The sequence below is a fragment of the Ambystoma mexicanum genome, chromosome 11 (assembly GCF_040938575.1).
Source record: "Ambystoma mexicanum isolate Mex_15411 chromosome 11, UKY_AmexF1_1, whole genome shotgun sequence".
Taxonomy (NCBI): domain Eukaryota; kingdom Metazoa; phylum Chordata; class Amphibia; order Caudata; family Ambystomatidae; genus Ambystoma; species Ambystoma mexicanum.
In genome coordinates, this window is record NC_090934.1 from 168283897 (window position 1) to 168299769 (window position 15873).

General features: G+C 42.6%; 1 protein-coding gene across 1 annotated transcript in view; it reads right to left on the minus strand.

The window, feature by feature from the left end:
- Positions 1-15873, minus strand: part of RUNX3 (RUNX family transcription factor 3) — a 507951-nt gene that overhangs the window by 185044 nt on the left and 307034 nt on the right. Inside the window, exon 6 of the mRNA XM_069622724.1 lies at positions 2033-2137. Coding sequence (XP_069478825.1) covers positions 2033-2137 — 105 coding nt within the window. The remainder of the gene's footprint in view (positions 1-2032; positions 2138-15873) is intronic.

The window sequence follows — 15873 nt, forward strand, 5'->3', positions numbered from 1 at the left end:
CATCAAACAAGGCAACATTCTGGAATCCTTATTCCTAGAGATTGGTGATGATGCAGGTGACATCATCAAACAAAGTGACCATATGCAAACCTCCTTTATGTTGATTGGTAATGATGCAGGTTTGACATCATCAAACAAGGCAACATTCTGGAATCCTTAATCTTAGGGATTGGTGATGATGCAGGTAACATCATCAAACAAAGTGACCATATGCAAACCTCCTTTATGTTGATTGGTAATGATGCAGGTTTGACATCATCAAACAAGGCAACATTCTGGAATCCTTAATCTTAGGGATTGGTGATGATGCAGGTGACATCATCAAACAAGGCAACATTCCGAAATCCTTATTCTTAGCAATTGGCAATGATGCAGGTCACATCATCAAAACAAAGAGACAATCTGGGATCCTTATTTTTGGTGATGGGTGGTGATGCAGGTATAGCATCATCAAACAAGGGAACATTCTGGAATCCATATTTTCAGTGATCGTTGATGGTGTGAAGTGGCACAAGACAATTGGGGTCTCCTCACTGGATGGGTGACCCTTTAAGTAAATCTTTAGACATGCTGTTGAAAAATGTAGTGACAGCAGCCATAGTGGCACTAGTGAGTGTGTGGGCAACATGTTGCGAGATATTGCAGAACCTGTAAATACAGTTCATGAATCTGGAGACACAATCAATGCCAGTATGGCGACACCCAAATCACTTTCATGAACATGCTGCCACAATCTATGCCAGTGTGGTGACCGCCAAATCACTTTCATGAACATGCTGCCACAATCTATGCCAGTGTGGCGACTCCCAAATCACTTTCATGAGCATGCTGCCACAATCTATGCCAGTGTGGTGACCACCAAAACACTTTCATGAACATGCTGCCACAATCTATGCCAGTGTGGCGACCGCCAAAACACTTTCATGAACATGCTGCCACAATCCATGCCAGTGTCGCGTCCGTCAAATCACTTTCATGAACATGCTGACACTGACTATGCCAGTGTTGCGACCGCCAAATCACTTAAATGAACATGCTGCCACAATATATGCCAGTGTGGCGACCGCCAAATCACTTTCATGAACATGCTGACACAATCCATGCCAGTGTGGCGACCGCCAAATCACTTCCATGAACCTCAACAATACAATCTATGCCAGTAAAAGTAAAAAAATAAAAATGCAATTTGATAAGAAAATCAATAATAAAGATATGCAATTATAAGGTCGAGTTGGAAGTTCATTAATACTTAGTGACTTTACAAGACAGCACATTTGAGCACAAGAAAATACTTCTATATCATTCTAAAAACACTGAATTTTACAATTCCTTGGGCCGACGGGTTCAGGCATACATATTATGGCCAATGTCTTGGCTTTGCAGTTCAAATCATGCTTTCAATTTTCATTTAGCAACTGCATTACTATTACTGCACCAAAGAAACCTTTTCTTTGTTTGAGTCTGGTGTGAAACCAAATGGGTCTTTTTGTAATGTCACTTTCTGAAATGCCTTTAATCCACTGTAATGCATTGGTACGTGTACCATGAATGATTAAATAAATGCTTGAGGAGAGTGCATAGCATTTTGAAGGAGGGCACTATGCCCGCTAATGGAAATTGACGGAACCCAAGTTTCCACTATCATCTCATTACAAAATGGGTGCCTGCCTCTGTCATTGGGAAAGACTGCAGTTTGCAAGCACGAATCCCTCACAGGCGGACTCAAACCCTGATTCTTCTGAGGTTGATAAAGGTCGCACCATAACAAATGGGGTAATAATAACAGCTATTATTACAGCACTTATGTGTCTGAATTGCAGTGATATACACATTACTGTTATTGATTATAATAATGATGATGATGATGGTAAGTATTATAGTGGTGGTTTGAATACCATGGAAATTACATTGGATTTGAAAAGACACCCACAACTATCCATGACAAACAATAAAAGTCCTCTTAACTGGCCACATGGCCACACAGAAGCTTGACAATGTCTAACTAATAAAATGCAAATAAGGTTTCACTTACTTCTGGGCTCTCTGGGACCATCCACTGTGACCTTGATGGCTCGGTGGTAAGTTGCCACTTGGGTAGGGTTCGTGAAAACTGTGATGGTCAACGTGAAGCTTTTCCCTAAGGAGAAGAGATGTCGCATTTAGTGATTACATTGGCCAAGTTGAATATATCACACAATTAAAAACATGCAGGTCAGTCTATTCGTTCATTGTAAACCAAGCTTCAATGGTCAAATACTGGCCAACACGGTTTATAGTCATTGCATCGAATGCAATAGCATCGAATGCCATACCAGAAAAAAAAAAGCTTTGGAAAAAAAGCCTTGAATGCATTTTTTCCCCTTTTTTTAATGGGGGTCCCCCCTAATTTCCCTTTTTTAACTTTTAAACCCCATTTAAATTAAACTAAACCCTGTACCTTTTTTTAAAAAGCATTCAATGTCTTTTTTTCCGATGCTTTTTTTCTCTGGTATGGCATTCAATGCTATTGCATTCGATGCAAAGACCAGATACCGGCCAACACATACCTTTTTTGGGATAATTAACGCCGATATCAGCATGTGATGGTCAGTTTATGCTTATAGCTGCCCTGTTCATAGCTGTTGCAAACACTGCTAAAATCCCACAATGGCAGTCTCAAGCCTTCCCTGTAAGCTTTCAATGTGGCCATCGACATGTTCAAGTTAGTTTATGCTCATAGCAGCCCTGTTCATAGTTCTTTTAAACACTGCTGAAATCCCCCAATGATGGTCTCAAGGCTTCTTCACAAATCTTGAATGTGGCCTTTGACATGTTTCGGTCCGTTGGCAAACACTGCTAAAATCCTACCATGACTTCCCTGCACGGCTTTTTCCAAAATTGTGATCAATTGGCTTTGAAGCCAGGTGGTCACATGTTTTTATCCTGTGATTACCAGGATCACAAAATCAATCAATCGTTACAAGAAATTTGCAGTGGAAAACATGTTTCACAATATAAATCTATACAACACACAGTTCTTCATCATACATGTATGCCCTCATAAGGAGTGGTTGTTCCCAGAATCAGAACACAGGAAGATTCTTTGGGAATGACAATTCTCAATGAGGAACAGCCTATGTTGGGCTTCATTTGTTTCAATTAAAATGTACAAATATGTTTATCTATTTATTGGACTTTATAACGCGCTTTTACCTAAGCGCAGTACAAAATCTACAAAGAAGTGGAAATAATAATATACATTAATAAACTGACAGCATGATGACCATTCTTAATGCTTCTAAGAAAGAGATGATGAGTTTTAAGAGGAGGAAAGGGAGTAGAGCCGGTATGAAAGGAAAGGAATTTCAGAACTTGGGAGTCAGAAGAATTGAAGAACAAATCAGGAGTGAGTGGAACAGTGTGAAAAATAAAAAACAAAAAAAGAGAGAATGAATACAGAGACTGGGGGAGAGTAAACCAACATGAGAGAGCGAAGGTAAACCAATGATAAATTAAGAATATGTAGGTGGCAGGAAAAGAAAAGCGAGACATGAGAGGCTAGAGAAGGTGAACTAAAAAAGTAGGACAGGAGCCATGAGAAAAACTGTTGGGCCAGTAACCACTCCAGGTATGGTTCAAAAGTAATTTATTAACTTAGATCAGGACAGCAGATGAAGACCCCCAACACATACCACAACTCAGGCTTAACTGCTAAGGCTCCAGCAATAACATTACAGGGGAAGAGTTCTACCTTTTACATTCCAGAATGAGCATACTACACATGCTCATCAAGCCACATTAACATCTTCTCCTGTCATATGAAAAGCATAACTTCCAAACTTGCCCACTTTCCAACTTCACAGCATTTTTGAAGACTTGGACAACCCTAACGGGATCGGAGAAGAGAGGCTGTCCTTTCCTTAAAATAACCGCTCTCCTTATCCTAACAAGGTCTCCTCCTTCAACCACGGTTCTCTTTCTTGGACATCTCTCGTTAATTTTCTTCACCCATTTGTCTTTGCGAGAATCCATCCTTTTCCTCACATTATCCACAACTACATCAGTCTCTCTCGCCTTACCCAACCATGCTGGCGATACTAGGGTATTCGGCCTTCGACCTCTCATAAGCTCAAAAGGGCTTACACCCATTTCACATCCAGGTGCCAGCACAACGCGTGTAACCGTTCTCTCACAGCCTCCTTTTTGTCCAGACGACATGCATTCGCTCCTCTGATTGCCTCCATGAAACATCGATTGACTCTTTCAATCATACCATTACTTTGTGGATAATATAATGGAGTTCTTTTGTGCCTAATTCCACACTTGTCAAGATATTCTTGAAACAGACTCCCTGTAAACTGCGGACCATTATCTGTAAGAACACTTCTGGGTAGACCTTCCCTCTCAAATACATCTTCCAAAACTTCTACAATGCGTTGACATGTTATTTCTCTCATAACTTTGAATTCTGTCCACCTCGAGAATGTATCAACCAGGGCAAGGATAAACCTTCCTCACCCCATACCCGTATCAACAGGGCCCAAAACATCCATCGCTAAATCCTGCCACACACCCTTAGGTGCACATACCTTCCCCATCGGCTGGGATGCAGCTACTAAATTCTTACCTGATTTGATGCAATCAGTACATGCACCAATCATCCTCTCAATTTCCCGGTCGACCCCTGGCCACCAGTAATCTGCTTTTTATCAATTCTTTGATCTTGTACACACCTATGTGTCCTTGATGTGCAGATCTTATCAACATTTCCCTCAAACACCCAGGAGCAATCAATTTGTCCCACCTGTATAGCAATCCATCCTTAACTGACAATTCATTCCTCACTTCACTTCCCATAGTGATCCTTCCTCACCAGATAGCAATCTCTTCTCCGGCCATTCTTCTTTTACAAAAGTCATAATGAGTTTCCACATTTCATCAGACTCCAACACACGAGCCCAGTCTTGCTTTTGTATAATCCCTTCCACTGTTGCAAAGACCATATTGCCCTCCTCATCCACTCTATTACTTTCATCACTTTTGATGTCCTCAATTTTTGCTCTAGAAGCATGATCAGCTTGCACATTATCTTTGCCAGAAACCACCTCTATGGTATATTTGTGACATTGCAATCTCTTCACCCAGCAGGCAATTCTCCTCAAATCTTTGTCAAGCCCTTTGCTCTCAAAAATCGACTTAAGTGGCTTATGATCAGTCCTTAGTGGTGTAAAATCCTGACCCCACACAAAATTCCTCAATTTCTCTATGCCCCAATGGCACGCCAAAGCTTCCTTTTCTGGAACAGAGTAATTGAGTTCCGCACCCTTCAACATGCGGGAAGCATGCATCCACCTCTGTGCCATCCACATCCGGTTGCAACATCACAATCCCTATACCTGTGTCACTAGCATCAACTGAAAGAATGGTCCTCTTTCTTGTTTCATACATCGCTAACGGTTTTGCCATGTCGATTTTCCTTTTAATTTCTTCGAATTCTCTTTCACACTCCTTGTTGCATTCAAATTCGACACCCTTTCTCAACAATGCCCTTAAACTAGTCACACTATCAGCATAGTTCTCAACAAACCGGTGGTAGAATTCAATAGTTCCCAAAAATGATCTTAACTCCGCTTTATCCTTCGGTGGTTGCATCTTTACAATAGCGTCCACCAAATCTCTCTTTGGGCTGAGTCCTTGCTCTGATATTTCATGACCCAAATATTCTACAACCCGAGTTGTAAAAACACACTTCTCTCCTTGCAAGGTTATGCCTCTTCCTTTGAAAATTTCCAAAACCTTTTCAACCCTTTCTCTCAACTCTTCCTCACTTTTTCCACATATGAGAACATCATCTTAAAAGCACCATACTCCATTCACATCTCTTAACAATTTGTCCATAACTTTTTGAAACACCGAGGATGCCGATATCAAACCAAAAGGCATACGCCGAAATTGGTAAATACACTCATACGTAATAAATGCCGTTAATTTCCGAGACTCAGCATCCAAATTGATCTGATGATAGGCATTTGCCATATCCAACTTTGCGAAGAACTTCGCCTGACCATTTCGGCTCAAAAGTTCTTCCATATTTGGAAGGGGGTGTCGTCAGCAACAACACACCGATTGAGTTCCCTCAAATCAATACACACCCTAAAATCCCCATTACCCTTCTTTACTACCACCACAGGGGAAATCCATTCCACAGCTTTGGCAGGCCCAAAAATGCCTTCTTTTTCTAGTTTCACCAACTCTTCACGTACAGCTTATCGCATTGACAAGGCTAATGGTCGTAGCTTAGCAGCAACCGGTCTACTTCCCTCTTTCAGGACAATTTTGTGTATCATGCCTTTAAGGCATCCTACTCCATTATTGAAAACTTCCGGAAACTTCCCACTCACCTCACCGCCCATAGAGGTGTCTTTATTTAACTCTGGTAGCTTGGCTACATTAAGGACTTGCTCCTCACTATTAGGGTCTAATTTAATGCACAGCCCCCTCTGCTCCCTCAATCCAAGCAATGTTTCACCCTTTTTAGTAACATAAATTCTTCCATATGTCATTCTCCCTTTGAACTTGAATTGGGCATCACAGCATCCCAGAATGTCTATTCTATGTCCATTGTACCCAGCAGGACTCTTGCCAGAAGGAAATAAATCTTTCAAGCAACCACCTATTACATTTTCATACACCACTCTGGACATTAGTGTGATCTTTGAACAGGAATCTGCTAGCATTTTTACTAGATGTCCATTCACCTCTACCCAAGCGGAAGGGTGTTCGCATTCATCAGATTTAGAACAGAACAACGTACCATATGTACTGTACCAATTTCATTTTCTGACATCTCACCTTCCTCTGACGATCCAACTTTGCACTCATCAACTAATAAAGTACCCTTTCCTCCACCAATCCGATAATTTTTACAACAATTTTCAAAATGCCCCCACTTCTTGCATATACTACAATTTGCACGCCTCCCAGGACAAACAGGAGACTTCGACAGATGACGGGCACTACCACATCGGAAACACAATCTATCATCTCTTTTTACATTTCCTTGCATAACATCCTTCTGGAGACGTTTGTTTCCCAAGTCCCCACTACCACTTTTGTTCTGATTGGTCTCATAGCGCTTGGAGGACCTGACCTTCTGTTTCTTTCTTTCTTTTGCATTATCTTTTCTTTTATCCGCCGCCTTCAAAACTTCAGTGACTTGGCGTGTCTTGTTCTGGCAACACACTGCAAAGTATGCTCAAACTTTTTTGCAATAAGTATGACTTCTTCTAAATTAGGATCGTCTTTTAACCAAATCTCCTCACAAATTCTATCATTGGAACAGTGAAGCATAAATTGATCCCTTATGTGTGCGTCCAGACCCATGCCAAATTTACAGTTTAAAGATAAATGCCTCAAAGCCGTAACATAATCCTCAACCGATTCACCTTCATGCTGGAACCTCATGCCAAAATGATATCGTTCTAGAACAGTACTTGTTTTAGATTTAAAGTGTTTCTCTAGTTTGGCTAACGCTACATCAAAATCATTTGCAAACTCTTCCAGATCCAGTTCGGGTATGTCAGGGAGAGTATCATAGATCCTCTGACCCTCATAGCCAAGGAAGTGCATTAACATTGCCACCTTGCATTCAACAGACATCCCATTCCCACATGTGGCTTTCACATAATGCAAGAAACCCCTTTTCAAAGGTGCCCACTTAATTCTGGGTGGGCCCGGTGTGGGCATAAACATTTGTGGGCAAGGAATTCCTGACAATGCCATAACTCCTGTTGGTTATACAAACGTAATGATGATGTTCTACACAAAGATTTATTAAGGAGGTGTGGTGCACCACTTGTCACATAAAATTCCTTCCCCTAGACTCCCAAGTTCCAGAACATTAAGGATTCTGATACACTGCGCCACTTTCTCCAGACAATCTGTGTTTGAAAGGTATCAACGCTTTCAGAACCCAGGGTTGGCGCAGCGTAGGATTTCCTAATTACAGTGCACTACACGGACAGTTCGTCATACTCCAATTGGGCTCACCTGCAATCACCGGCACCGCCTTCCCGGATGGGCCCTAGGCAGGTGTTAAACTCGTCCTCTCTCAGTCTCAAATTACTCAAAACAGGATAAGCAAAGCAGCGGAGCATCCCGATTGGAAACGCAACGTCACGCTTGCCAAACTCAGCAGACGCTTCCGGGTTTTGCTGATAGGCGTCACACGGGACACATCACGTGACGGGCACCAGCCACGTCACACACACCATCAATCGGATGCCCAAATCGGAGACCACAGGCCGCCGAACGATGATGCGCTCCACAGCGCCTAATCAAGTGCCGGCACACAAACTCCCTCTAGCGCAGCGGAGGGGCACTCGTGAGTTCACGGTCCCTGCACCAGAGTCGCGCATCCGAATCTTGGCACAGAACGTTTCAGACGTAGGGATCACGCAGAATCAGTCCACCTTCAGCCCTCCAAACCGGGCCTGCCGGGCACCCAGCTGACTCACCACGACAGCTGCAGGAGGCTCGACGACATCCCGCGGAACTGCCTTGTCAGCAGGTGTTGTCCTCTCCCGGCCTGATGTGTTGGGGGTCACGATGCTGCAGGGAGTCACGACGTTGACCCAGGATAGCAGAGCTCACTTCAGACATCCCATCCTCGTCGCCATTGTTGGGCCAGTAACTACTCCAGGTATGGTTCAAAAGTACTTTTTTAACTTAGATCAGGACAGCAGATGAAGACCCCCAACACATACCACAACTCTGGCTTAACTGCCAAAGCTCAAACAATAACATTACAGGGGAAGAGTTCTACCTTCCACATTCCAGAATGAGCATACTACACATGCTCATCCAGCCACAATAACATCTTCTCCTGTCATATGAAAAGCATAACTTGTCTAAACAAATAACAGGATTACAAATTAATTACAAAGGAGAAACAATAAAAGGGGTGTGTTCAAGAATGGGTGAGAAACAGTAATGAAGTTGGGACGAGATTAGCGTAAAATCACGAGTCTTATTGGCTGAGCAAGTAAGGAAATGACAAATCATTCTGAAATGATAGAATTGATAACTGTATGAATGGGCATGAGAGAAAATATGAGAGAGAGAGGATAAAGAGAGTTAGGGATCAAACCTGTGAGCAGAGGATGAAATAGAGAGAACATTAGGAGCGAAATAAATACAATAAGGAGGGGAACAGCTGTGAGGGGAGGTTTAGGAAAGAAGTGGAGGGCAAAATCCATAAAGCAATCAAATATGTATCGAGAGGTAAGGCACTCTGCAAAATATGACCCCAGCTGTCATATTTAAGTCTGAGCAAGATTGATGTATCCAGTTATTTAGGGCAGTTTTTCCTGTGTTTGCGTCAATAGGAGGGTTTACCTAATGTCGTGGTCAAATTCAACCATCATACAACTCTGCAAGAAATTGACATTGATTGTAAATTCCTTAGCCAAATTATACTGACAGAAGTAAGTGGATCGGGGACAATGCAATGCGGAACTGGATACAGGGTGGCTTCAGACCAGGGCTCTCCATGGTCGACCAGCTGTTTACAATATCGCATTTGATAGATAAATATGCTTTTGCTAAGTGTATGTCATTAGATGCTGTTTTTTGGGATTCTCATCAACTTTTGACATTGTGGTAACAGAAAAGTTATTGGTCAAATGGGCAAATATGGGCATTGAGAGTTGTCTGTTAGACATCATCCTGGCACTACACTCTAATGTCACTGTTCAGGTTCATTATGGACCAGATGGCCAACTTGCCAAGAAGGTACCGACAGCCAGAGGGGTCACACAAGGTTGCCTGCTAGCAGCGGCCCTTTTTTGTCCCTATATTGACGATATTGCACACAGTGTTCAAGAAGCAAGCAATGATACTCCTTTTTTAGTGGCAATGCTGGTACTGATGCTTTCGTAGGGGGATGGATCAGCATTAATCGCCAGGATGCCTGTTGCCCTCAGAGCTCAACTGAAAGCAGTGTCAATGGCCAGCTCAGCAGGAACCCTAAGCCGTGTTGTAAGGTTGAGGGCAAAGTGATGGAGCTAGTGGATTGCTTTACTTATCTGGGAGTTTGCCTGTCATTGAATTTATCATGGAAACCCAAGATAGATTTTGCTACGAAAAAAGCAGCAAAGGCGGTGAGAGGTATTATAAAGTTTGGCAGAAATGCATAATGATCATTTTGGCTATGAGGATGAGATGGTTTTTCAAGGACGGTTTGGTGGGTCAGTGGCATATCGGGCAGAGTTTTTGGGTCGGGACAAACATGTTCACAGAGTGGAAAAATGTGAGCAGAAGTTCTGGAAACCGCTCCTATAGCTACAGCAAGCCTTTCTGAATGCCGCCCTGAAAGCTGATGTGGGATTCTTTTCTTGACAGGTATGCAGTCAAAAGAGTGACATCACAATCCAGGGAACTGGCTGATATGGTTTGGGGTGAGCATTTTTCTCAGTTATTTATTTTGTCTTTACAAAAAAACAGCTGTCGCAAGATCTCAATATACTGGGCATGGGATATATTCTGGATCCTAATTTTCGTGCCCCTGGTTCCTTCAGGTGTCATTTAGTTAAACTCAAAAATCTCAGAAACAGTCAAATAGGTAGACAGATTGTGACAAAAGAAGGCAATCTGGCACGACTAGCACATCTGAGCTTGGTGGATGTCCATAAAGGCAGGCCAGGGCAACAACCTTGTCTAAAAGCTCTTGCCGATCCCCAAATTAGATGCCTCTTTGCATTGGCCAGAGCTGATAATTTGGCACTGGCTTGCAACACAAAGAGATGGAATTGTTTATCCATTTCAACAGTCAGACTGTGCCAGGCAGAGCAAGGGACTCGCCATCATTTCTTCTTTATCTGTCCGGCATAGGAACATCTATGGTCAATTTGCATTACTCCTTTCCTACGGAAAGAAGGTATTTTACATACTTTTAATGCTGTAATGTCTTATTTTGGGGGGTGGGGGGTTTAGAGGACTATTACTAAGCCAAACACACTCCTTATCATTGGGGTTTGGAAATTGAGAGCCAGCAGGAATCCTGGATCTAATTTTTTATTTCCAAGGGCTGCAAGTGATGGTTTCATGTTCGGTCTCGGGAGGATAGCTCAGGGGCAATGTGCTCACCTTGCAAGACAATGTGGAGTAACACAGGTTCGATCCCCTGGTCTGCGCTTTGAAACCTCTGGGTATTAAGCCCATTATAAATAGCCAATTATTATTATAATTTTAATTATAATTGAAGTAAATTCTCCCCTGCAATCTTATCAGGTTCACCAATAATATGGCTACCCCCGCTTTTTATTGTAGGTTTTAACTAATGTGTTATTTTATATTTTTCATGGATGTGTTTTGTACTGGATTTATTATCTTTTATATAGATGTGCATGTATTAGATTGTTATCCGTACCAGGAATTATTATACTTTTGTCTGTGTCACTAAGGTCCAGATGAGCGGAAAGGGTACTAAAATTAATAAAATGTCTGGAAAGAAGAGAGCTTCAGTTTTGGATGAGATTATGTGGAGGGAATAGGAAAACATCCAGGAATTAAGAGTGGAAAGCCAGTCAGAAAATGTATGAAACTGATCAGTAAAAGAAGAGATAGAAACAAAAATGTGAAAATCGTCAACATGAAAGTGACACATTAAGTCAAGCAAATGAATGTTTGAGGACATTTACAATCAACTACGGAGATGCATTGCACTGAGGGGTACCGAGCGACATGTTATAGGCAATGAGAGCAAAGCTTGAGTTATCTATGATGTTGCTCAGAACCTTTCAAGTGAAGAGCACCCTATAATCAGAAGTTATCCATCTATAATGTTATGCTGTGTATGGCCCCATCGCCCCTCTTTTCCAAGTCATGCACTGTCCCTTATGGACCAACGTTGCCGGGGGAGAGGTCTAGAGTGGAAGCATAAGGGTATATATACAACAGGTCCTCATTACGAGGTTGGCAGTGTGGGTAAAAAGGTGGTAAATTCTCTCTAATTTGATCACTGCATTATGCCACCAATGGCCCGACTAACAACTTCTGATTTCAGTGATAAAGTGGAGGAAATACCTCCAGAGTTTGCTGGGGGTTTGGAGGTTATTCCTTTGCTTTACCTCCAGGAAATAGAGGATTTACCACAGGTGGAATTACCATCAGTGGTAAATCCACAAAATCGCCAGTAGAGTCCTATATACTACAGGAATTGGGATCAGGATTGCCAATGTGCCACTCATGGTCAGATGGGTTCACTATGATTACGAGTGGCAGAAATAATAACAAAGGTTTGGCCATATTTCCTGCGGAAATACAGCCTTGTGTGTAATGAGGTGACAGGATCCCTCTCCTCTCTGGCCACAACACCCTAAAAACTGGCAGGGAAAATGATGTATCCTCCTGCTGTAATGCCATAGCAGTTGATTTTGACTTTCATAATCCTCTACTATGATGTCACAGCAGGGCGGTACGTCGTGCCGAAATGAAAATAGTTGGTAAAAGCCTCCTATGGAAGCCAAACATAACAGTGGGAAAGTACAAAGAGAAAAGAAGAGGCCCAAGAGCTGAACCTTGAGCAACAGCAAAAGGCAAAGGGTGCGTGGAAGAAGGATCACTGGCCCGAGGTAGAGTAGGAGATATCAGAAAGATAATTCCAAGTTTGGAAATAATCCTCCTCAGGGACTGTATGGTGTGGGGCAAGACGTGGAATGGGATGTCCCAGAGATCATTGTGTCAGACGCCAAGAGGGGATGCAGGGGGCCAGACGCAACAGTCATTTCCTATTGAGCATGGCCTGCGATACGATACTGGCCGAACACTATGCGACCATCCTGATTACTCAACCTACAACAACAAAAAGGTTTCAATCCAAAATGCATTTCTTTATAGTTAGGGAAATTGATTGGTGTTTGTTTAGGGATAGGAAAATTATTGAGGGGTAAGAAAGTGACAAACTTGCCTTTAACCTTATTATCTCATATGAAACCACTGGTAAGGACCCTCCATTGGTTGTCTTGGGTGCAATGATCCCTGCTGATCTTCGTAGAAAGACAAGGGGAAGTTGTCAGCAAATGGCAAGTGAACTAGACATCTGTGTTATTGTTTGGAAAAGTGGGTATTAGCGTACTTGATCGTAAACTAAACTGACCTTTTCAATTTGACCGAATGATTTTCTTTGGTTTTGGCGGGAATTGCGGTCAATTTTAATGAAATATATATGTGGGGTGGAGTAAGAGAATAGGTTGAGGTGGGGGAAAGTGGGGGTGCAGGGGTCTCCCCCTGCATTTTCAAATAAAAAACCAAACAAAACAAATTTGGTCAAATTGGAAAAATGTGCAAGATGTAGTTACTGTTTTTTTCATTTTGGTGAACAAAATCAGAACTATGTTTTTGTCTCTAGTGAGTCTATTAAATTCCACAGGATAAGGAACATATGTGGTGGTTTGACACTGCAGAGTGCCAGAGGGACTCCTTCGGGAAGTACAAACGTCTCAAGACCAAAACCCAGAACTACCGACTGCAAGTAGATTTCGTTACAAGGTAAACTGCTAACAGGCTAAGTGAGAGTGTGCACATAAGGTGTGCTGAGACCTTGAACAAGCGTCCAAATTAAACAACAATTAGAAACTCTGGGAATTGGGTCACTTTGGGGCAGAAAACTAAAACTCGCCAAAGACGTGAAGTGCCTGGGCGATCATCTGTGTGGACCAAGCATGTTTGCACATTTTTCCAGCCCACGAGCAAGAATGGCATACCCCCAAGACATGTCTTGAAGATCTCACAGAATCTGCCCTTGAATGGCCAATGATGGAAGATAGTCATGTTCTTTCGCTTCAATGGGATGTCAGGATCCCTGGACTAGATGCTAGCGGTTCTGTCGGCACCTGCGCCTAACAGATCGTTCAATGTAACATGGGCCTCAGGCTTCATCCCATGCAGCTCTTATGGTACTCGTTTAAAAAAAAAGCGCAGTACCCCAAAACAGTATCGCCCTATCTCATTACTCGGTGCAACTCCTGAACTTTTTGGCAAGCTCCTCTATATGAGACTAGCTGATTGGGCATCAACTAATGATTTCTTGGCAATACATCAAGGGTGTTCATGGAGGGAGTTGGTACACAGGAGCAAGTCACCAACCTTAACATGTTAATAGTTAAATATGTGTATTCAGCGAGACCCCCGCTCTATTGGGTTCCAGTGTGCTCATGCCAGTCCCAGACAAAATATCGGAAGGCTTTGACCGGTCTGCTGGGACTGGTATAGCGATATCAAGAGGTCATTGGGAGCAGTGGGACTGGGTGATCTTTCGGAAGCTCCGTCCATTACCCCTTTGAAGTATGGGCCCTAGCAAGGAAAATTGACCCGTTCCTAAGTCTTTCAACAGGACAAACATACCTATTTAACAAAGAAACTTATGGAATGGAAAAGTACCTGACTTTGGTATCTAAGCCATTTCAAAGGACCCTGTAAATTTGTTTATTGTTTATTTTATTTATGTATTTATTGTTTGCTTGTTAGGCACTAATACAGCAAGTAAAATACCGTTTCAAAGCGCCCACAGGGCGAGGGGCGGGAACAAGGGAGTGAAATACAACACGAAACACAAAATTTAATAAGAACAGTGGGGGAAACAGATGAAAGGACGGAACTACTATGCCTTGTGAGTATTCAGAACGTGCAAGTGCTAAGATTTGGGACCGCTACCTGTGACCACCTCTCAGCACCCATACACATGCCTGGCCATCATGGGTAACTTACTGGGCCTCCGCCAGCCCATCAATCATTCTACTGGGCCAAATGCACACACGCTTTCTAACCCTTCTGACAACTTTCCCAAACCTTGGACTTCGTACCCCGAGGCCGGTCCCCTCACAAGCGCATTGAGGCCAAACTAATGGGATAAAGGCACTTTATAAATGACAAACTGCTACAACTGCTACTGTAGCTGTATTTTAAGCTCAATGACCCAAAACTGTAACAGCTATTTGCCCTTCTGTCCTGATGTTGCAGAAACGGTTCAACCAGGGGCGTTGCTAGGGGGGGGGGGGCTAAGAGGACTATAACCCCTGTTCTTTTGGTATGAGCTTCTTTATTCCAGAAACCTAAAACCCTGTCTCCTTAATGATGGTATTAGAACATTATATGACACAGAGATCTTATGTGTGAAATCAAAATCTGTTGATTCTTGTGATATTTGCAGCTATTGGGTCTGCTTGGGCAAGGAGAAAAAGAAGTATTAATAAAATGTGACTGTTTTCAAACTAGCTCATTGGGCAAGGGAAGATGTATTGGTCTTAGTATTTTTAATTGAAGAATCATTGTATTTATTGCTTTGTTTAGCTCTTATTTAGTTTTTATCTCTGATGTGTATTGTGTATTATGTAATCTTTTATGATTAACTTAAACCGAAATCAAGATTATGAGCGCAACTGCTTATTCTAGGAGCCCAGTCTACAAGGCCTTTATGGACCTAACTTCGGCATTTGATATGGTGAATTGGCCAAAGTGAGAGAGTATTCTAAAAGATACAAAGGTCCCCACATGTATTAAACATGGTCGAGTTATTGCAGCTCGATACCAAGTCCAGAGTTAGATTTGCTTTGGGTGGGAGGGCACCGATCCCTTCCCATTGGCCTGAGGAGTGAGTCAGTAGCGTGTGCCGGCGCATCTCCTTTTTAACTTCTACACCAACACCGGAATTGGGGAGGAACGACTCCAACATCACATCATTGAGTGGGCCCCTAGTGCCCTCTTCAGTTAATCACACAGTACTGCACGACTTGCTAGGACGCCAAGTGCTCTCCAACATCTTACTGAGAGCTGTGACCATGAGCGATTTCTAGTCACCTATCAAATCTGGGAAAATGAACATTTTAACCTCAATAA